This window comes from Megascapheus bottae, chromosome 1 (assembly GCF_031878675.1).
Source record: "Megascapheus bottae isolate mThoBot1 chromosome 1, mThoBot2.hap1, whole genome shotgun sequence".
In the NCBI taxonomy this organism is placed as follows: Eukaryota; Metazoa; Chordata; class Mammalia; order Rodentia; family Geomyidae; genus Megascapheus; species Megascapheus bottae.
This window is the reverse complement of record NC_143509.1, coordinates 68,528,596-68,552,740: the sequence shown is the minus strand read 5'-3', so window position 1 is coordinate 68,552,740 and position 24,145 is coordinate 68,528,596. Positions and strand designations below refer to the sequence as shown.

The 24,145-nt window shown below is 39.2% G+C and overlaps 1 protein-coding gene across 3 annotated transcripts in view; it reads right to left on the bottom strand.

Moving 5' to 3' along the window:
* The window catches only part of Cd47 (CD47 molecule), a 50,744-nt gene that overhangs the window by 11,987 nt on the left and 14,612 nt on the right, over positions 1 to 24,145 (bottom strand). For all 3 annotated transcript variants that reach the window (XR_016537910.1, XM_090346910.1, XM_090346902.1), the window contains exons 2-7: positions 23,713 to 24,060; positions 17,098 to 17,187; positions 6,029 to 6,136; positions 4,894 to 4,986; positions 3,524 to 3,616; positions 2,062 to 2,154 (exon numbers count right to left, since the gene is read on the bottom strand). Coding sequence is in view for 2 of the 3 variants with exons in the window: in XM_090346910.1 (XP_090203036.1) it covers positions 2,062 to 2,154; positions 3,524 to 3,616; positions 4,894 to 4,986; positions 6,029 to 6,136; positions 17,098 to 17,187; positions 23,713 to 24,060 (825 nt within the window). In the remaining variant the exon portion in view is untranslated. The remainder of the gene's footprint in view (positions 1 to 2,061; positions 2,155 to 3,523; positions 3,617 to 4,893; positions 4,987 to 6,028; positions 6,137 to 17,097; positions 17,188 to 23,712; positions 24,061 to 24,145) is intronic.

Sequence of the window (24,145 nt, the reverse complement as noted above, 5' to 3'; positions counted from 1 at the left end):
GTACAAGCCCTGCAGGTCACATTCTGTTCTTAGGTATTCAGGAGAGCAACCAAATCAGCAGCATCGTCCTTCCAGACCAGACACAGGCTGATTGGGAGAGTCGACAAAAATAGAACCTATCATCATTCAAGATGCTCACTCGCCATCTCTCCTACGGAATGCCAGTCCGCTCCAGATGTCTTAGCTGTGTTTTAAGGACTTGTGTGACATGAAATTAGGAAGTTTCACTGAGCAGCAACTAAGACTCAGGAATACATCCACTAAAGATACATAGATTTTTGTTGTTGTTGCTGAGCAGTAACTAAGACTCAGGAATACATCCACTAAAGATACATAGATTTTTGTTGTTGTTGCTGAGTGTTTTAATTGTTTACCTAATAAGCATGAATGAATGGGAGGAAATATGTAACAGAATCAAACTGAATTATCAGACATAAGAGAGATAAAGTTCAGAAACAAAGGTACAATCTCTTTGAAAAGTCTACACCAATCCTATGGAAAACTTCTTGACTATAATAATTCACATTTTTATATCCATTCATTTTTATAAATATACAGTAAAATAAAGCAGGAATGGGCTTTTCAAATGAACTTGTGACTTCTCATTATTCTGATAAATAATGGTAATTGCTTTAGAGTTCAGTTTACTTCACAAAAATATTTTGAAGTGAGGTTATGGAGTCAGATTGTTGGAAATAAGTTAGCTAAGACATCATAATGGTTTCAGAAACTAGAAAAAAGCATTCATTTCCAAATATATTAAAAAATAAAATGATGCAAAAATCCGCTATTTGAAAACCGACAGAATACTAAGGTTAGAGATAAGGAAGTTAATTCCACACTTCGTAAGAATTGATTTCCAAAGTGTAAAATCTTAATTTTTTTACTACATTGATTTTAACTTCATTTTAAAGTCATGCACTGGAGATCACTGTTCTTTAAGTTAGCAAAAATGACAGACTGTTACTGTCCAACGCCTATCTGCTTAGGGTGTTACGTATAAACTCTTCTGTGTAAAAGGAAGGAGAGTGAGAAATTGGCTCTGTCAAGGAGCTCTCCCACAGAAACAGAAAAAAACGAAAATTAAAAACTCATGTTTAGTAATTAAAATGAAACCTTCGGAAAGGATTAAACCTTAAATAGAAAAAGGCCACAGGAAATGATACAGTCATAATCCTTAAAATTACAATTAAGGCTCTAAATTTAAACTTAGAAATAATGTGAGATGTAAAATTTCAAACTCTCATAAGATGGCTAGATCCTACATACTTCTTGACTTAAGAACTCTCTCTTCCAAGATCTGCCCCTGAACTTAACATAAAAATTCTATACATCTAATACCTAAAACTAACTCTTCCTCAGTTTGTTTGTTATGGCCTCCATGTTTATTTTTCTATTTTTTATTGTATTTTATTGTCAGGGTGATGTATATAAAGGGGTTATATTACATTATCAGGTAGTGAGGACATTTCTTCTTGAACACTGACACCCCTTCTCATATTTTTCTCCCAATTTCCCTCCTCCCACCCTTGCCAAATCATCTTATTTTACCATGTTTTTCTTATTTGTTTATATTTATTTTACTTTGGTAGTACTAACTTTAAACTCAGTACTTGCTAGCAGGCATTCTACCTAGACCACACTGTCAGCCTTTTTGTTTTGATTAATTTTCATCTAAGATTATTCATTTTTGCCTGGGGATAACCTCAGATTACAATTTTCCTAAGTATGCTTTGCATGTAGGTTGGATTATAGGAGCATACTGTCATGTCTGTTATAGTTGTTTAGGTAGGGTCTTGTTTCCTTCTTCTCATGCCTGGCCTTGGACCCAGGATCTTTCTCAAGGTTCACCTTCAGAGTTTCAAGGATTACAGGTGTTCATCACCATGCCAACATTCAATTTCTTTTAAGGTAGTTTATAATTTGGATGTTTCATTCATTCATAAGCCTTTTACCCTCTTTTATGACCTTCATTCTGACTTGATTTTCTCATTGTTAGAGCTATTAATATATTTCTTTGGAAATTTTCGGCAGAGGATACACAAAGTAATTTTGACTTACCCACGAACTTCATATAAACTAGTCCAAGTAATTCTGCTAGAGCTATGATGCCCAAACCTGAAATTAATAGTGGGCCATGCACTGGTACACATGCTGTAGAAACAAAGGAAATCTGCCATTAGAAATGCCTATCGAATGTTTTAGTGATATCAACAAAAAATTAATATCAACAGTTCTTTTTTCTTTTTTAATGGTCCTAGGGACTGAAACCAGGACTACATCCTCAAGCTACATATATCAAGATTTAAGGAGAGGAAACCTAATAATCAATAAATCAAATTGCACATCTAAAGAAAACAGAAAATGTATTCATTATTAACTTCCATGAAATAATTCTACATTATAACAAGCGAGTCTTCTGCTCGACAACTTACAGCACACCAAGACAATAATGATGGAAAATTGTGTACAAAGTCTAATCCTCCAATCAACTGGAGCCTGGGTATTTTAAAAGTTCTATAAATACAGGAATAACAGTTTGGCTGTTAGAACAATCAGCTCATAAGCCAAATATAGCACACATTCTTTGAGCAACATAGAAACTGCTGCTCTCTCTGGAGGAAAAGGAGTTAAAATAGAAAAGGCCACATTGCCAAATGCAGCAAGGTGTGTGGAAAAACAGGAATCGCATCCATTGGTGGTAGCAGCAAATGGAGTTTAGTAGTTTACTGCAAGACTAATGGTGTTTGGCACAGCATTCTGAAACTACAGTGTTTGGGTTTACCCAAATGAGTTGAAAAATCCATGTTCGCATAAAAACTTGTGGATGAAATGTTATGCATGTTTTATTCATAGTCACAAGAAACTGAAAACCACCAGGATGTTCTGCAATAGGCAAATACATAAACAAATGAATGGTAGCTTCAGTAGAAGATTACTCAACACTACAAAGCATGGGAGCTATCATAATGTGAAAAAGACATAGAGGAAGTTGAGCTTATTTCTAAATAAAAGAAGCCCATAGAAAGCTTGTATGAAAGCTATAAGTCCAACTCGGAGACATTTGGAAAGTGTAAAGTGTAAAACTGTAGGGACTGTAAATAGGTCAGTGTTGCCAGGAATTGAGAAAGAGACAGAGATAAAAGTGGAGCACAGGACTCTCAGGGCAGATCTATTCTGTACATTTCTACCATGGGGAGCATAGAGGCTGAGTGTCTCATTACAGATCTATCACTGACAAACAACTGATTTACTGATTACAACCAATGTACCATTCTGGTGTGGGATGTCATCATGGGAGGCTATGATTGTGTGGAGGGGTGGGAGAGTCCTGGAATCCAGGTTAGCTGTGAAAGCAAAACTGCTCTCAATAGAAGTCCATACATGGAGGAGGAGGATAAGGCGGGGCGGGGGCGGGGGGGGGGGGAAGGGGGAAAAAAGAAGAATAGGGAGGAAAACAAAAGGAAAGCCCTGTCCAATAGAAATCCAAATTGGGCCTGCAGAAGAACGGACTGACTCTTACCCATGATGCACAGACATAGTCCAACCACAGCAAGCACATAGCCCAGCACCTGAGTGATCAATATAGCAATGGTGAAGGAGGTCATCCCGAAAGCTGTGGGAAAGAAAAGAACACTAGGGAAGCACGAAGGGAATATGGATGAAGCAGTCGCTCCTGCTCGCGTCTGTGACAATGAAGGCAAGATCCTATAAACCAAACACTGGCTGCAGGTTCACATCAAATGATAGAAGTTTTCTCCATGCCCTTGCCCTTCTAATCAAATGTCTGCTCCAGTTACACTCCTGCAGTCTTTTACTGTCACAGTCAACTGAGCAGGACGGCAGTTTTTACTCCAGACTAGAGAACAGAATGTTGCATGGACCGTGTTTTATTTTCCCTTCATGAAAGGCTCTTGGGCCTGACTTTTCCTCCAGCTCACCATTTGGTCTGGTGGAGAGCAAATGTGATTGGGAACAACATGACTGCTATTTTGTGCATGCTGGAAGAGGTAGGAGAGCAAGCTACGCCGTTCTTTGATAATAACAAAAATGCTGGGGGCCTATTCTTACAATACAAAGACTATAATAATCAGTTATAGTTAGGACATCCATACTATCTTTTTTTTTTTTTTAAAATCACTTGTGCAGCTTGAACTCAGGGCCCTGGGCTCTGTCTCTGAGATCTTTTTTTTTTTTTTTAACTCAAGGCTCTACCACTTTGAGCCACAGCTCTACTTTTTGGTTTTCTGGTAGTTAACTAGAGATGAGAGTCTCAGAGACTTTCCTGCCTGGGCTGGCTTTGAACTGCCATCCCCAGATCTCAGTCTCCTAGTAGCCAGGATTCCAGGTGTGAGCCACCAGTGTCACCTTCATACTATCTTTTAAGACCAATGGCAAGATTTACTAGTAACTGAAAAAATATTTCCAACTTGTGTGATTTATCTTGCAGAACTAGTCTTTTATAGAGAATTAGCTGAAAAAGTGTTTTCTAAAAAGAACACATATTAATTGTCTAAAGGACTTTCATTGTGGTTATTTTCTTATGTACATGGATCGAACTGACCCCCTAAAAAGTGCTTTAAACATCTACTTATATTATGAAAATGAAATGAGACCATGTGATAATCATTAAACACGAACAGCAAACCTGGAAGTTATGCCAAATGGCATCCATAGATAGGAAAATTATTTCCTATAAAAGAATTAACTGTCTTGAAGATTGAGATAACCTTAAAATCAATCTGTGTGGGGAAATGTCACTAAGGATATAATATACAATCTTTAAATAAACTGACTTTTTATTAAGCTACTAATAAAATACACAAAAACATTTTCACTGAGTGCTATTTTGAAATGAAAAAGGTAGGCAAACTCATGCTGTGAGATACTCACCTGCCATAAACACATTGTATTGAAGTGATATTAATATTCCAGTAGAAATTACAATGAGACCAAGGCCACATGCATTCTTTACTGAATATTCTCCTGTTAATAAATAAGAATATTTAACACATTTTCTTACATACTTCCTCTTCTTTGTGAAGTGCAGGTACTTGAATTATTAAATAATTTAATGTCAGTGCTAGAATTCCAATCTACGAAAAGCTTAAAAATGATTTCTCTAAAAAAATCCCATACGATGAGCAATTATTTTCAATGATTTAGAACCAAACGTATTTACACATTGAGCCCATGGACAGCTCCACCTGTTCCCTAACCTTCAGGAATTCCAGATGAGAAGTCTTGTGATATTCAATCTGTCCCAAAGTGAAATCATTGCTCTTTCAGGTTGTCTTCTCATCTCCTCCCTGGACTTCACCAAATGCATATACGAATACACCTGCTAGATCTATGTTCCTAATCATAACACTTTAGTCTCAGTGCTATTCTAAGAGATCCTACTACTCTGAATTGCAGCCTGTCTTTCCTTTTCTTTCCAGGTGCTTCCATCCATGTTTCCCACTCATACTTCCATTCCACAGCAGACAAAGATATGGTTCCTTCCCATTTCTAGGTCCCATTTCTAGTTTCCTCTATCCTGAACCGATATTCAAGTCTCCCACTGCCTAGAACCCAAAAATACTACCTTACACGGCAAAAATTGCACCATATGCTAAAAGTAATGCCAGGATCCTGAAGGAGGACTTATTCTAGATTAAGTGGGTGGCCTCTCCCACTGACACGTGATCTTGTGAGCCAGAGGCAAAAGGAGATTGGACACAGGCACACAAAGAAGCAGAGGAGAGGAGGAGACCAGGTGACCCACAGGCAGAGATGAAGCAATGCTGTCACCACTAAGGAATGCTTGGGGCTGTCTACAAATAACTGAAAGCTAGGAGAGGCAGGAAATGGATTTTCTCCTAGATCCTGATGACACTGTGATTTCAGACTTAGGGCGTCCAGAGAAGTGAGGCGATTTCTATTGCTTGAAGCCACCCTATTTACCATAATCTGTTACAACTCCCCCTTGAAATAGCTCTGACACCAGCCCTGTACCCTCATTCCTCGAAGTACCTATGTAGCTTACCTGGGATGAAGAGAATGGCTCCAACGATAACAATTGCGGTGAGCACTACTCCGGCAAAGAGTAAGAGGATGGTTTTCCTATTTGTACGATTGGATTTGTATTTAAGTGCTTAAAAGGAAAAGAAAGAATAATATAAACTCAATCACAAGGGAAGGCATTGCAAAGACAAAGGAACAACTAAATTACCGCAGTGAATCATCTTGAGGGAAAAACTCCTCAATGATACCAAGACACCTCACTTGTTTTTCATAAGCCAGTGGATAAATAGGGTCATGGAAGCAGCATAGAGGATGCCAGGTATATACTGGACAGGATTCCCTGCACTTTGGAAATAGAAGCAATAGATAGTGTGCTCTCTCGCTCGCTCGTGCTCTCTCTCTCTCTCTCTCTCTCTCTCTCTCTCTCTCTCTTTCTCTCTGTGTGTGTGTGTGTGTGTACTGGGACTTGAACTCAAGGCCTGGGCCTTCTTTTGTTCAAGGTTATCACTCTACCACTTGAGCCACAGTTCCATTTCTGGCTTTTTTGGGGTAGTTTTTACTGGCAATGAGTCTCACAGACTGTCCTGCCTGGTTTGGTTTCGAACTGTGATCCTCAGATCTTAGCCTCCTGAGTAGCCACTGGCAGCTGGCAACAGCAGACTTTCTTAAATGCCACTTATAAGCTTTTAGACTAGGTTAGGTTTTCCCGTGAGTGCTGCTTGGGTATTACAGAATGCTGAGCAGAATCCCTGGACTCTACACATAAGACAGTTTCCCAATTATGGTAATCAAAATGACATTTGGTAGACATTGTCAGTGTCCCCTGATGAGCAACCCATCCCTGATTGAGGATATAACACTGATACACACTTTGTTGATGGAGAATTGCTTTGTTAATTAGCATAGAATTAAGTTTCTCCATATGTAAAATTAGTAAAACATCTGGAAATAATGAATGTTATGTTTTGAACAAATCAGACCAAACATTGGAAAAATTATCCACCTTGTAAAATCATGATGGAGACAAATACTTAAAACTTTCACCTGAAATAATCCAATAAAAATAAAACTATAAACTCAACAGGATTCACCATTTGTGTTACTGTTGCTGATGCTAGGTTTACTGTCACATACCCAGTATCTTCCCTCAGGGATTGATGTAATGAACAGGCCTAAGAATATTATCTTTTTTTTAAGTGACCTTTATGTTTTCACTGATATTGAAATTAATTTTTCGCCAAGAAATTGTTAACCTAAAATTGTTAACAAAGAGACTTAAGAGGTTGAAATTCTGTTACATACCCACCCACACAGGTATTCTCAATGGCTGACTGTCCTGAGGGGGAGATATTGCAAATGTTGTATTTTTCCTCCACTAAAATGATGTACAGATGAAATAGTAAAATCAACAAATAAACCCCTAAACGGCCAGCATAAAAGTCTATGAGTAAGGTATACTTTGGGCCTCAGAACAATATTTTGAATCTGCCTACTCATACTTTCTAACACCAACTATATAGTCTGTTTAGGAAGAGACAGGGGTCTAAGCCATAATATTCTGTGAAGGTGAGTAACTCACACCCACATGAATCAGAAATGAGAAATCCACAGTAACCAGAAAGCATCAGATGGTAAGTTCTCCAAGGTCTGATTTGGTCGGCTACCTTCCACCCAGCCCTGGAGTTTGGGTGATTCCCACTCAGTCCTGTCTCTGCCTCCTTATATGGCAGGGTTTTCACAACTTTCCCATTTCTAGGTTCAGATACCATCTAGCATGAAATTGAATTCACAGATCAAAAGAAGAGAGGAAACTTCCACTAGAAGTATGTCATGCTTTCGTTTTAATCTCATGTATACTGTTATCTAACTAAAGCTTAGAAGTTCTGCAGAAGGTTTTAAAAATAGAAGCTACTTCAAATATACTTCACTATCAAAACATCCATTAATGACTCTTCCAGGCTTAATTCAATATATGAAAGTCACTAAGATCAAGCAACAAGAATTTACACTTTAGTCTGAGTTCATGTAAAAGGCTGATGATGCCATTCTTAACAAAAATAAAGAGTTTGAACCTCACATACAATCCAATCCCTTTAGGTTTAGAAGAGTTGCTTGTATAAGAGAAATAATGCCAATAATACTAACAAAAATACAATGCCACAAAATCCTACAATAAGCAGTTTTCTACCATAAAATGGCCTTTTCCCTTTGAATGTAAGTGCACTGCCTCTTCCACGGATTGCTTCAATTACTACTCATTTTTAGGATTATCTTTAACTTTTCCTTCAAATTAAGCAGCTGTTTGCAACAAATTTATTAATGAGTTCTACTTAAATGAAAGAAAGATCTTTGTTTTCTTCATTGAATTTTTTTTTTAATCTTTGTTTTTTTTGTCAGTAGTGGAGCTTGGACTCTGGGCCTGAGTGTTGTCCCTGAGCAGCTCAAGGCCACCACCTTATCCCTTGAGTCACAGTGCCACTTCCTATTTTCTAGTGGTTAATTGGAGATAAGAGTCTCATGGACATAATGAATGATTGTTGTTCTTAATGTACTATGTTATCTCTCATCTCTTTTGCTGTCCCTTGGTTATCTCATATTGTTACAGTACCTCACTTTGTTATCTGATATATTGGATTTATTTGTATTTGGTTATTTGAAATTGGATAGGGAAGGGGGGGAAAACCAAGACGGGGGGGGGGGGGAGTGTGGAGGGGAGGGTAATGGGGACCAAGACATGGGGTATCAATATATGTGAATTAATGCACCTTCTATCTGGCAAATATCACGTAACCCTTTTATTAATTACAATAAAAAATAATTTAAAAAAAAAGAGTCTCATGGACTTTCCTGCCTGGGCTGGCTTTGAACCCTGATCCTAGATCTCAGGCTCCAGAGTACCTAGAATTATAGGCATGAGTTATGGTTTGTTTTTATTTTTCTAGTTATCTGAACAGAAGAGACTATCAAATCTGTATGCCCTGGACACCTTCACACTGTGATTCTCAGATCTCAGCCTCCTGAGAGACTAGCACTATAAATGTAAGCTACCAGTGCACTGTGTTTCTCTTCTGTTTAAAAATGAGTTAGGCTTATGCTGGTTCACTGTTCTTGTTCTACAAATATCTACCACGTATCTACACTGTACGAGGCATTGTTATCAGTCCAAATTAAAGAACAAGAAGATTTCCTTCAGCAATAATTGATTTAACACTATCAGGCCATGTGACATCCACTATTCAAAGTGCCGATAGTGTACAAAAAAGGCAAATGCAGGCTGGTCACAAACTCCTTACTTTCATTCTAGTGGTTATTTAATGTTGCTTCTTTTGTGCAGGTGGGTGTGCATGAGTCAAAGACAGCATTATGTATTCCTAGATCTTTCCCAATTAAATAAAAGACAAAGGTCTGATCTCATCTATAAAAGGTTCTGCACATAGTCAACCTCAATTCATGTGACAAAGCATTGTTATGTCCCAGTGACATGTTCAATTGCATGAATAGTCATAATTCAAGATTGATCTGATCCCTTCATGACTGATACAGAGTATACTTAGGGTAGAAAACAAGTTGTAGCTGATAAACTGTAGCAAAGTTACCAAACCAACTTGCAGACAAATCAAGTTTATCATGTTAAATTTTTATGACACCTTAAAGACTAGATTTCATAGGTTGACCCAGGTCTACCTAAACTGCATTCTGACACCTGGCAAAACCTTCAATCCCAGAATTCAGTGCTATTCAAAGACATGACATTCAGAAAATAGTAACTAAAGTGGTGTAAAGGCTTGCCAATGAGATAAAAAGTGTGTCAGATTAAGAACAGATCATAGAATACTGTTTTCTGATAACTGTAGAGAAATAATTTGAATCCTTTTGGAGTCTATTGAGCTAAAAAACAATATTATTTTCAACGAAGTACAAAGTGCATCTGAAAACTTTTAAAATCACATTATAATCTCATTGAAAATATTATTTGAATTACCACTTTTAAATGTTTAACTCATTTAAAACACATATACACACACAAATGAAGGCTTTTTGAATATGCAATGCTAGAGAAAAGTGAATTGCCAATTACAAGCTATCCTCCTTGCCTTCTAGCAAATAAAATCATTTAAAAACAAATCTCATACCCTACCAACTTCTCTGATGAAATTATTTTATCAAAATGAATACTAACTAAACATCACATTCCCTGCCCACAAGACCTAGGAATAAAAATAGCCAGGAATGAATTTTCAGATGAATTTTCCTTTTCACCCAGATTATTCTGGTACTGGGGAAGGTTTCAGAATTTCAGAGGAGTCTGGAGGTCTGGGTTTGGAAAGCGCCAGGGAATGAGTAATTTCATTTCTATAAAAAAGTTAAGAATGACCTACAGTCTTTGTTCAGTTTCCTGGACAACCTAACAGTGGATAACTACATAATGTACTTCCAGAATGTGATCCGTATGTGGCCATGACCAATGCAAAATACTAGAACTTCAAGGCCATCAGATGGAGTTCACATTAACCTTGGTAACCTAACGTCCTAATGTCAGGAGCCATCCTCTCGGTCACAGAATAATTTGTTGAAAGAATATTTATTGGAAGGCTAAGTTATCTCCTTGGAGAGAAACTTCCAGTACAACTTTGTGTATGTCCTCACTTCCTCAGCATAATCTGCTGTTCCAATTCTTTTAAATGGGCTTTCAGGGACAACTTTCCTTGTCCAGCTAGGCCTCACAGCTGGATGTGAGGATTTAGTGGCTCAAGGCTGTTGTGATATCTATTAATTATCTTATTTATTTTTGGTTGTACTGGGGTTTGAATTTAGAGAGGCTCACACTTTTCCACCCGAATTATACCTCTAAGCCCTTTTTGCTTTTACAATTTTTTTTTTCAGACTAAGTTTTGTGGGGTTTTTTTTTGGGGGGGGGAAGACTTAGCTAGGATTATAGTGATGAGCCACCATTCCTAGCTAAGGGAAACTGATTTCCTTCTACTTTGCAACAATAATTTCTATAAGAACATCTAAACACTTCTGAACGGTAAGAAAAATTCTGGAGTCATTTTGAGTTGGGTTGTAAAAGTTAGAAGAGACAGTGAAAGATGCCTTCCATACACAACTTGAAATAAATTACAACCGACCTTACTTTGCATGGTTCTAACATGCAGAAATCCTCATCACCATGGTTTAGTTAAATAACAAAAGGCACCCAAAATGCAGTCACCAAAATCCAGTAACCAAATAGCTGCATAAAGCACATACCTTTGTGCTGTTTCTTCAGCCCACAAACCGCCCCATCAACAGTGGAAGAGCAGTGTGCAGCACAGTTACTGATCGGCCATGTCACTTCTTTTGAAGAATGCTGGTGACCAGTCACTGCTTGTCTATTATTCAGTTCATGCACAGACAGCCAAGTGCGCGGCCCTGTTATCGCCTTGCCTCCCAGTGATAATACATTATCAAAAGAAAAAAAACTGGGCACAAAAAAATGAAAGAGCGAAGAACTGATAAGTGCGAGTCAGAGGCCAGTTACTCATGCCTGAAATCCCATCTACTTGGAAGGCTGAGACTGCAAAGATCAAGATTCTAGGCCAGCCTAGAGATTCTGCTTCAGCAGAAAGAAGCTGGGAATGGGAAATGCGACCGAGAGTAGGACTACAGTTCTAGCCCAAGTAGAAAAGTCCACAAAACTCCATCTCAACAAAAAAGAAGCAGGAAGTGGTGGTGTCTGTGTGTCATTCTAGCCATAACAAGAAGTCCCAAATAGGTGGGTTACTGGCCAGGAGTATGTCCAGGCAGAAAGTGGAGCCTTATCCCCAAAACAACCAACACAGTAAAGGGCGGGGTGGTGATTCAGGAGTACAACTGTAATACGTCTATCTAGCAAGTGAAAGGTCTTGAGGTCAAAACACCAGTACTGCCAAAACCCCAAACCAAAACACAAACAAACAATGTGAAGTCTGAATAGACTTTAACTGGAGTCGAAGAAAACCAGCTACTATGGGAAAGCGGACACTAGTACCATGCCAGAGCCTCTCAAGATGCAGCCAGATCAAGTCAGTGCAGGTGAATGAGGCAAGTGAAGGGGATGACACTAGAATGAAACTGTTCCAGAGGAAGTGACTCCAGTAAAACAAAAGAAGTCACAACAAGATCCTGTCACCTCAAAGCAATCAATCTCCAGAGTGTTTTCAGGAAGCTGAAAGAACAATACTTTCTTTCCCCCTAATTTTAATGTTTCAATTTACTGTGTACTAAATACTAGTTTTAATTATTTTATTTTCCAATGCAGTTATCACTCATACTGTGTTTTTTTTAATGTATTGACAAAGAGTTTAAGCAGCAATGTTTTCCAGTTCAGCAGTAAACTGCAAAGTTTCAGTTTACGTGGACATGTTCGTGATCCCAGTTTTAGGCAAAGAAAACTTTCTCCATGCAACAAAAATTCAAGGAAGGGGGAAAATAATAATAAAGGCCTATGGCAGAGAGCTACAGAATATCAGCTGGCTCTCTGACTGGGTCTCAGTTACTCAGGAGCTAGAGGACAAAGTAGACAGCAGATCTACCAGCCACCTAAATGACAACAGCCTATTATACTGAAGAATAAGAATGAAGACCCTGAAAAGCATCCTGGGACTTAATTAGTGAATTCAAGAGTCAGTAGAGTGACAAACTCTGACTCACTTTAGTTTAGAACAAAAATGAAGTGTCAAAAAGCAACACTATTGGTTCAGTTTCAGTATTTGATGCTTGTGATACGTGATCTATTTGCTAAGCAGCAAGACTTGTCTTACATGTTTGTGAGCCAGAGGCAAAGATATTTAGTAACACTTTTCTTTTAAGCGAATTTTGTTTTCCAACTGTGGTCTGGGGCTTGCCAAGTACTGGCATGCTCCATAGGCTGAGAAGTCCTCCCAGGCTTGCTCCTCAGTGGAGCCAATGGCTTCCGAGGCTCAATGCTAGGCACAGCTCCATGGGAGAAGAGCCTTCTCAAAGTAGGGACTTGATTTGCTCTCTTTATGGAAAATTTAGCCTAGCGAAGGTGTAGCTTTCATATTGGCTCACAAAGACATACAAAGCTAGAAAAAAAGACAAAGAAATCAATAGCCAAGAACCCATAATTAGTGATCAGGAAAAGTTCAGGAGACACAGAAATCTCAAGTAAAACCCACAGATTTGAGTTACTGTTAACGCCATAGCACCATGACAAGCTGGATCCTAAGAAATAGGAAAAGCAGAAGTGCTGCCCTATGGTGAGAAGCCCAGGCCATGACTAGGCTGTGTCTTTGTAAGACAAGAGGCACACCAGAAGAAAAGTGCAATCCTAGTGAGGCACCAGACAGACAGACACAGGTCTCTTCAGCTGTGAGAATTGACATGTAAGGGCTGCAAAGCCAGGGGTGGCAATGTGTGCTCATTTCCACACAGCAAGCATAGCCCCAGGCCCAGCACTGTGCCAATAGAACCGAGACACAAATAAGGTCAACATTCTGCTCTATCACGAACAGCTGCAGCCAGTCAGGGTGTGTATTCACAGGGGCAGGGCAGGACAGCACAATGGTAAATGGCACTTGCAAACCCCACGACTACAGGAAAGAGTTGTGTGACTGTGTCAGTTTCTTCTCTACAAAATGGAAATAACTGTAGCACCTGCTTCCAGAGAAATGAATGTGAGATGAGGTGTAATGCAGATGGCATGATGCCCCTCCTTCAGAGCATCAGCTACTCCACGATCATCGCCTTTAAATATGAATCCAGGCTGGGAGAATCCAGTACAGAGGCTCTGCTTCTGTACACATAAGCCACATGTACTTGTTTAAGTTGAGTCAGGAGAAAAATTTCCATTGAAATACTTTTTAGATTCGCAAACACATTCTTTAAACTATGACTGGTAGAAAAACTACCAAAAAAAAATTCAAGCTCACCAAGACAAAAGTGGAAATTAAAACAAGACGTTTTTTCACTCAGAAAATTAGCAAAGGGTTTAGAAGTGTGATATAGTCAGGACTGTGGGGTGAAAGGCTTGTGTGGAGTCGTAGTAATGACACAAAGGTTCAGGAAAACACTATGGCTTGAAACATCACTGCCATCTCTACCTCGCATATCCTCAGCAGAGTTACTTTCAGAGTATCAAATGGATTGGAAACAATTTCAACACCCATCAGGTGAGTTAGGCAATCATACAGGTACATACGCTGAGAATCCATGTACGGTTTTGTTTTTTTTTTTACAAAGACTGCAAACACAGAAACAGAAACTAAGGGAAGAAGGAAGTTCCGTAAATTAAATCAATAGTTTATTTCTAAGTATAGAGGCTGCAGATGACTTGCTTTTTCTTGATTGGACAACCTGTTCTAAAACGATACACATAGCTTGCCCTCGGTGTTTGTTTAGTTCCTTATCAATAGATTCAATCTCGAGTACACTGAAACTATTATAACACATGTAACAGTTTTTTCCTTATCTATACTCACTGAAAACACAAAAAATATGTGTAAAGCATTTACACTTCATGGGGTGCTAAAAGTAATCTAGAGATGATTGAAACACACAAATGAGTGTGTAGGTTAATGGAAAGCTGTACCATTTTATACAAGGAACTTTAGCTGCAATGCTTGGAATGCAATGAAGGGGTCCTAGAACCAACTGCCATAGATACAGAGAGAAATGCTATTATTATTTTTTTTTTCCAGTCCTGGGTTTGAGCTCAGGGCCTGAGCGCTGTCCTTGGGCTTTTTCAAGGCTAGAGCTCTACCACTTGAACCTCAGCACCACTTCCAGCTTTTTCTATGTATGTGGTACCAAGGAATCAAATCCGGTCTTTGTGCTTGCTACTAGACCAAACTCCCAGCCCAAGAAATGTTACTTTTTTGGTGCCAGTATTGGAACTTGAACTCAGAACACAGAGCCTGGGTGCTGTCCCTTAGCTTTTCACTCAAGACTAGCATTCTACTAACTTGAGCCACACCTCTCCTTCTGGCTTTTTGCCGCCACAGTGGGCTTTGAATTGTGATTCTATGATCTCAGCCTCATGAGTAGCCAAGATTATAGATATGAGCCGCTAGAATCTTTTAACTTAGGACAATGTTCAAGTTTATTTTGTAAAAATGTAGCCATATTTTTCAGTCTACTAAAAATAATGCCATTAATGATAATAATGGGATCAGTAAATTTGTTCTACCAATCCAAACTCAACAAATCACATGAATGTAAGATAATTTTATTATCCTACCAAAAAGGCTGTTCTGTCAAGACACTGATGGCTTATGCCTATAATAGCAGCTCCTTAGAAGGTTGAGATATATGAGAATTAGAGTTCTAAGCCAGCCTGGGCAGGCCAACCCATGACCAACCCAATTAACCAGCAAGGAGTTAGAAATGGGGCTGTGGCTCATGTGGCAGAGTGTGAGGTATGAGAGTGAAACAAAAATTCCAAATTAGAACTTGAGGTCCTGAGTGCACGTCCGAATACCAGCACACACACAAAAAAGGTAGTTCCCTGCTTTACCTGTCATTTTAGCCCTCAGAACCCTGCTTCCCCACTCTGGTAAAAGCTTTCCCTAGAATCTGAGATCACTAAGCAAACCCTAGTGCTCAATCGTCCTTTTCCTCAAATAAAACACTTACAGAAATTCTAATGTAAATTCTGAGGAAAGTCTAGACACTAACTTAAAGGTAATATTGAGAAATGTCTTGGCTGTTGCCACTATTAGCTTTTGTTCCCTGTTTCTGCATTTTAGACTCAGGTTGAGAATGTATCTGAAATGAGTATTTCCAGAGTGATCTGCATTCATAAAAAGCTCCTAAAGTACATCGGCATCTTTCTCCCATTTTTATGTATCACTGAAGATGCACACAGCTTCTAAGCCCATTGAAAGGAAATTTCTCCAACGTACGGCAGATCTATCTACCATGGTGCTCACTTTTCTGAAGACTGCAGAATAAAGTAAATCAGCTCCAGTTACTCCTTGCATATATGGATGCTTCCTGGCCTTCCATGACTGCTTCAGGATGCAACAGAGAGTATAGAAATATACCTGGCATTTTAGAAGTTTAAAGGTTTAGACTGTCACCTCAGTGCTCCACGACTTAATGAAATTCTTTTACAAAATCAGAAACAGACTGAGTATAAACATTAACCCAAAATGCAGGGAACGATCTACCTTCTAATGACAATTTCAGACTGTTGTTTCCAAGTCTGGTACAGCCGAGATTTGCCCTCAGGGTTTGGCTAGATGACTATTGTGGCAAATGGAGAGGAAAGGGCAGCGGTCTCCCCAGCTGCTGCATCCTGAGGACTAAGCATGATGCAAAGGGAGCTTTTCCACCGATAAACAGGTCTACAAAGAAATTCACCCTTGGAAAGCCAGGCTGGGGGCATCCTAAAGCATAGAGAATAAGAGTGACTCCATAGTCACACAAGAGTAGCCTTGCATGCCATCTCTGCCAGACAAGATGCCAGGTCTAAGTGCAGGCTTAAAGTTTTACTGTGACCATTTGCAGCATGCACTCTTCCCCCAACCCCACGCGTGCGTGCGTTCTCTCTCTCTCTCCCTCTCTCTCTCTCTCTCTCTCTCTCTCTCTCTCTCTCTCTCTTCCTCCCTCCCTCCCCTCCTCCTCTTTTTTTAAAATTGGGGCTTAAATTCAGGGCTTGGGCACTGTCCCTGAGTTTTTCACTCAAGACTAGCACTCTACCACATAAACCATAGCTCCACTTCCAGCTTTTTGATGGATAACTGAACATACAAATCCCACAACCTTTCCTGCCCAGGCTGGTTTGAATCTGGGATTTTCATATCTTAGCCTCTTGAGTAGCTAGGATTACATGAGAGAGTCCCTCATATCCAGACCACCATTCGCTGTGAAGAGATGAAATGAGACAGTCACGTCAAAAAGTCCCCTTCTTAGAAGATCTGAAATGCAGTGAACTACAGAATACGACATGCTTCCAGAAGACTATTAGCATTCCAACTGTGACTACTATTTATCACAATAATCGCATCCTAACACAATGAACTTACACAGAACATTTCAGGCTCATCGCCTGCTAGAAATAACAAGTTCATCACTAAACACAAATGAAAAATAGAAATAAATACTTACTTAAAAGACCAAACTGTCCCCAGAACAGAAGTATAGCCAAAATTGGGAAGATAACAATGAGGATATTTTCATTTGGAGAAAACCAGGAAACTGAGGAGAAAGAACAAAAATCACAATTAGTGTTGACTGATCACTTTAAAGGCCTCAGATACATCTAAGGGTCTCAAAATGTGCCTGTCTTTATATATAGGATAGGTTTATTAAACCTGTGGGTTTAGTTTGCATTCTCTCTCTTTCCCTTTCTTTCTCACCCCCTCACAGAAAACAAGGTCTCAATGTATGTAACTCATATAGTAAACAGAGGGAGCTTCTGGAACCACTATGACTCTCCCCTTACTCTGATTAAGACCAAGAAAGATGAGCTCCACCATTTCTCAACTTGTCTCTGGAACAGATGACTTATTTATGGATAATTAAACTTCAGAAAGATTCTTTCATACAAATATGAGGGGGATTAGTTTATTAAGGAAATGTTACTAAGTGGGTCATATGTTACTCATAAAGTAACATCTGACATAAAGGAAATTGTGATTCTAAGACTTCAAATAAAATTTGTTGAAACATAACACAGTAAGATTAATTGCATCTCATAAACCCTTAAGGCTGTATTAGATTTCTTCTCTAACAACGAAGCCAAGTACTCATACTGGAACATCTACTTGTGCAGGAGAGATGCTCTGCCTGAAGGTTCCTTTTGGACACAGTCCTGGGCAAGTATTGGTGGTGACAATCCCCTCTCCCTTCAAATCCTCCCACCCCACCCCTCAGCCTCACCCAGGAGAAGTTCCATGGGGTTCCACTCCACAACGACAGCCCTGGGTTTTTTATTCTAAGTGTAGATGCTAAATCCAATAAATGCTCACGCCAATCCCCAGAATATAACACTCTACATTCTATCTTGGTGTCATTACCTCTTCAGAATCCGCCATTTTGCCCTGCCTAGAACAGAGACTCATTGTGTTTGCTGGTGAGGATTACAATAGTCAGAAAATGTTGGGCGAATGAATGGAATGTGATTTTGGATGCTCATACGATGAAGATCTACATGGACAGAAATGTTCTTAGATATCTAAATCAATATCTTAATTTCTAGCTTCATGGCTGAATGCCATTCTATAAAAAACAACATAAACTCAATACAACCTAAAATTAATCAGGCAAAGTTTTTACGTGAGACTTAGGTTTTCATAATCCAATATTCAAAAGCTCCATGGCCTAACAATAACAATGCTTAATCCATTTATTTCTCTTTATCTACTTCCTCTGTATTTTGCTGTGAGTTGTGTACTTTTCAAATCCTCCTAATAATGAAAAGTAAACATCTCCTCAAAGATAAAGAATTCAAGGAATAAAGAACCATAAGTATATTATGCTTAGACCTAGCCAAAGGGACAGCGTGTTCAAGGAGCCAAACGATGGTCCATGTGGCTGGAATATAGTGATGTAGGATCAGGTGGGCGAGGGCATGCTTGGGCGAGATCATGTTGGATCTTCACAGATTGTTTAGGGGACCAATGACAAGTGACTTTAAAGAAATTTTGTCATTCATATGGAGAATGGATTACAGAGAAGCAGAATATGTTAGAATGTAACGACAAAAGTCACTTTGGGAGATGGGAGGACGCCTTCAACAAATGCTGCCCAAGTTCTTTTTCACATGTAATATTTAATGTCACAATAGAGAATTGTTCTAAAAGAAGATGAGTAGAATTGGGATCCAGAAACCAGCAGCAATGGTTGAAATAATTGGAGACTTGTACCCTAGACAAGAATAAACTTGGGAGACATACAGCAGCCTGCCAGTAAGTGAGAATTACAAGATAACACGTTCTAGCTGCGTGTCAGGAAGGCGTGGACCTGCCTGATAATAGACCAAGACCTTGGGAAGTCACAGTGTCTGCTCATACCAAGTGCATAGCTTAACAACTTGGAATGGCCAACAATGTGGGGTATGGTAAGAAAAGTAACTGATGAACTAGATAGTGAGGAAGACAACATGGCTGGATGGCTTCCAGCGTCTATGGAGAAATAATGGGAACCGTAAGTGGATATTTCAATGAGACAAAAGAGTGACAAAATATTATTGTGTAAGTGGCTCTTAACTGCAGCTTATCAGAATCACTTGAGGGTTTATTCAAGCTACTACATTCTCCTCTTTTGTTTTAAACTACCATGCGGAAATTACCGGATGGTAGTTAGGAGTGGTGGAGGATCCGAACCTCACAGTTTCATACTTCAGTTTCCTGATGGTAATTAGGAGAGGCTGTGGGATGGCCTTGAATCTGTTTCAAATCGCTGAAGACTTCTGCTAGTATAGGTCTCATCATCAACCATGTATAGCCCTTCTCTCTAAATTGTAAGAATCAACTGAGCCAGGTGAGGTGGTGGTGCATGGCTATAATCACACTCGTGGGAGACTGAAGTATGGGCTTCTTACAGAGACCTGTGTCAAAAACAAACCCCAAACAGTAACAATAAAGAGCCAACTGAGATGCTGGGGCAGGACTTCTATGTTTCTTAACAAACCACTCCTAGATTTGTTATGAAGCATTGCCATATTGTATTAACTCCTATTCTCTCATGGGAGGGCGATAACACGGTATTTCTCTAAGATGCCTCTCAGCATTGTGATGTGCTGCGAGTTCTGGAGGGCACAAGTCATGATGTACTAAAGCATCTGGGATGTGCTCAAGTGGATGTGAGACCATTTTGCTCTTATTTGTGCTCCAATCACTTCCTTGAACTCATGGACAACATTTTCATCATCTCAAATCCATAGTGCCAGCGTGGCACCTAACACACAGTAGGCAGCCGGTAAGTCATTGTGAAGGAAGAGAGCTATTAGCTTATTTGTGACTCCAACCCTCCAGTGATGGAGATGGTCATCTCAGTTTACTGATAAAAATGAAGGGCCAGAGTGGCTGAATTTTCTTAGGTTAGGAAGAATGGAAGCATCAATAAACAACTGTTTAAACCAGGCAGGACTCCTCATGAGTGTAATTCTAGCACTTGGAAGGCTACTGCAGAAGGACCCTGAGTTCTAGGCCAGCTTGGGCTACCTGACAAGACCCTATCTCCAAAAACAAGCAAGCAAGCAAACACTACCAGCTTTTAAAATTCAAGTTCTGCATTTTTCCTCATAGCAATGGATGGTGCACTGATGACAGAGACATAAACTGTGTCCCAAAGATAGTTTTTTTTTACCTACTCAGCCCTAGTACTCAAATAGTAAATAAAAATCACCACTACCTAAATTCTGCTGACTACCTATTGAGGGATTTCTATTACAATTACCTCTTAAGAGATTCTGTTTATCCTTTATATGTACTTTTGCAAAAACATAAAATCAAAAGCATAATAAAAATGCCAAACTCCCCAAAGTACACAAGATGGGTAAATATAATTGTTGTAACGAAAATATATTCCTCAGTAGCAGTCCTACCCATTCAATCTTTTTTATATAGAGGATTTTAATACTGTGGGATTTTTTTTCCCAGTTAAAAATGGTTGGAGCCAGGGGCCAAGAGTTTGGCCTAGTGGTAAGAGTGCTTGCCTCGTATGCACAAAGACCCAGGTTCAATTCCTTGGTACCACATATATAGAAAAAAAGCTGGAAAAGGTACAATGGCTTCAGTGGTACAGCTCTAGTCTTGAGAAAGCCCAAGGACAGTGCTCAGGCCTTGAGTTCATGGCCCAGGACTGGCAAAAAAAAAAAAAAGGTTGGAGCCAGATTGCCAGTGGCTCATGTCTGTAATCCTGTAATCCTAGCTACTCAAGAGGCTGAGATCTGAAAATCAGCTGGTAAAGAAAGGGTCCAGAGACTCTTACCTCTAATAAACTACTCAGAAAAAGCTGGATATGGTACTATGACTCAAGTTGTTGAGCACTAGCTAGCCTTGAGCAAAACGAAGTTCAGAAACAGCACCTATGCACAGAGCTCAAGCCCTAGGACTGGCAAAAAACAAAACCAAAAGTGATCATAACAAAGACAGAAAAACTAGAAGACTTTTATTTACTATAGAATGGCATTCTGAATCACTGTTCAGTTTTTTAAAACATACTAAGCATGCACTTACTATGTAATCCAATAATTACATCCACATAGGCTCTGATCATATAGAAATAGAATATATATCTAAGCAAAAACCCGCACACAATTGTTCAAAACATAATTTATCAGACTCAAATTGGAAATAATCAAAGTGTCCTGCAACAGGTAAGTGGTAAACTATTATAATCCCACACAACAGATGATAATTCTGCAGGAAAAAAAAAAACAACAACAAAAAGTACAATTATCTGTTGGTACATGGATAGATCTCAAAGTGAAAAAGCCAAAAGTCATCCCAATAGGTCATCTATTGAACAACTTCATCAACACTGTTGAACAATGAAGAGGACAAATTAGTGTTTTCCTGGCTAGGAGTGGGGGAAGGGTTCCTAAGGGTTAGCATGAGGCAGACATGGTGTTGACAGAAGAGCTCTGTGTCCTAAGGTATTAGTGCTCACACAAATATAGACACATAGAAGTGGCATACACTGTGAATTTGCCGGTTGTGACATTGCTACAGTTGTGTAAGACATGACCACTGGGGGAAATGGAGGAAGGGCACACAATACCTTTTAGTCTTCTTGTGAAACAATGATTTTTTTTTTTAAGTAAAGATAGATATAAAGCCAATGTCTCAAACCCCTTGTAAAATTCTCTATAAAAAGTAACGTTTGGTTCCTCCAAACGTAAACTCGTCTCCTATTTCCATAGGGTATTTAGGAAACAAAGAAAAAATTACATACAAAATTATAAAATGTGTTTTTATCTGGGCTACCAGCTTTCCCTCTCCATCCACCTTCATTCCATCCACTGGCTGCTCAATTCTATCTGTCATTGGCAGTCCTTCACATCATCAAGTCTCCAGGCCCCATTTCTCATTCTTTCATTCCCTGGAGACTTATCAAATGTCCACTGGGGGTAAGAACATCACCCTCTAGCCATCCTAGTGCATATGGATGACTGACAAGACCTTCCTCAAAGGGACACAGTTAAAGAGGGTTCATTGGCCCAAATGTCAATTATAATTTAAGTGAGATTTCTGAGCAGAAAAGCCTTTCAAATTTTCCTTGTCTAGGGGACACCCCTGTCCACTCCTCCATCTCCCAATACCAGGAAGCAAACCACTACCCTATAAAGTAAGTATTACAGGAAAACACACAATGTTTGCAGCATACACACACATAGGTTTGCTAAGAATTTCCACAGGAAGGATTCTCATTTGCTGCTCATCAGGTTCTGTAGATCATAAAATCAGCTGTGTACTTTCACTCTCATTTTCAAGGTGAGGCCACTGAGACTCAGAGTTGAAACTTCTCGGGATCACACAGGTGAATGGATAAGTTGCCAAACAGAATATGTTACTCAGAATTCCATTGAGACCGGAGCCATGTCAAAATATTTCATCAAATCAAATCCCCCATTCCCAATCTGGAAACAAACACGTTATAACAGTGAAATCCAGACGGAGAGAAGGACAGAACTATTCTAGAACTTAGAGCATTGAGGTTCTCAAAGCATAGCCAATGTCAAGAGCAGTAATGCCTGATGAATCTAAACAAAGCTTTAAAAAGTCAGAATGCTCTTGTGTACAGTTTATACTAGCATACCTAGAAACAAATAATAGAACTTCAGACCATTCAGTTGAATCCCTAGTTCTTCCCCTACATTTTGGCTAGGAAAAAGAACACCAGAGAAAAGATTAGTCTAGAAACCTCCAGGAATCATCCCCAATAATCTCATCTTTAATCTCCTGATCCTCCCCTCTTATCCCCTTCAGTGGGAGCTGGACTTCCACAATCCTCAGCCCAGTGGAAGGTTAAAAACCAAAACAAATTAAAAGTGGTTAACTGAAAAGAGGCTCAAAAAGAAATAATCACATGAACACAAAGTACTTTGATGGCAGCAACAGAAATGCAGAGTAATTATCCAGAATCCAGTGACCAAACAGAAGAGTCCTCAGATCAAGAGTTTGAGAACTACACAGTATACAAATGAACAAACCTTCAATAGATTTTCTTGCAAAAAGGTAAGGAGCAAATGAGATAGAATTCATGTTAAAAGAGTGCTAATCACTAATTCAGTTAATAGTCTACTTTCAGGTTCAAAAGGAGTTTCTAGTGCCATTTTGCTTACTTTCTAATAGCATCAGATGTAGCAGTAGAAATAAAAAGGAAATGTCTATAGAAATCATGCTGTCTTCCTTAGTTAGGTCAGTTTTCTTTGCTCACACAGAATACCGGTGGGAGCTTTACTTTGGCTCATGGTTCTTAAGCTGAGGAATCAGAGAATATCATAACATCTGTCCAGCTTCTGGGGACAGCATCTGAGGCAGCCTTGTGCTGCCTCATTACATGGAGAAGGAGAGAAGAAGAAGACAGTACATGGCACAGCGGTGAGGGATTCCTTTACTGCAAGCCCCTTCCCATGGCTTACTCATTCCCATGAGAAAGGCTTAACCCTCTCAATGATATAATCACCTCTTCCATCTCCCAGAACTGCCACAGAGGCATTCAAGTTTCCATAGTTTCAAAGGGGGTAAACCATTTCCAAACAACTTCACTTACCAACACGATACTTTAGTTCAACAACTGTTTCACCTTCTCTACTTAATTCTGTGACTTCACATGTGTAGTTTCCTAAAACAGCATCGGCCTTATCCAACTTCAAAGACGCATCTCCTTTGATTAATTCTGAGACTGCGATTTTGGCACTGGAAAAGTTGTTATATGCGGTAGAATTATTTCGATTTCCATCATAGATGAAAATGTATGTTCTGTTAAATTTCCACTTGACAAACATTTCCGCAGGGCTCTGCGCTCCCACATTAGTGACAAAGCATGGGATGACAACAGTTTCATTGCAAGTGGTGTATTCTACATATTTGGTCTTATCCAATAGTAGCTGAGCTGAACCTAGAAAAGATTTAAAAAAAAGAGAGAGAAGTATTCCATTAGTTACAAAGAGAGTATAAAGATTGAAACTATAAATATATACTAT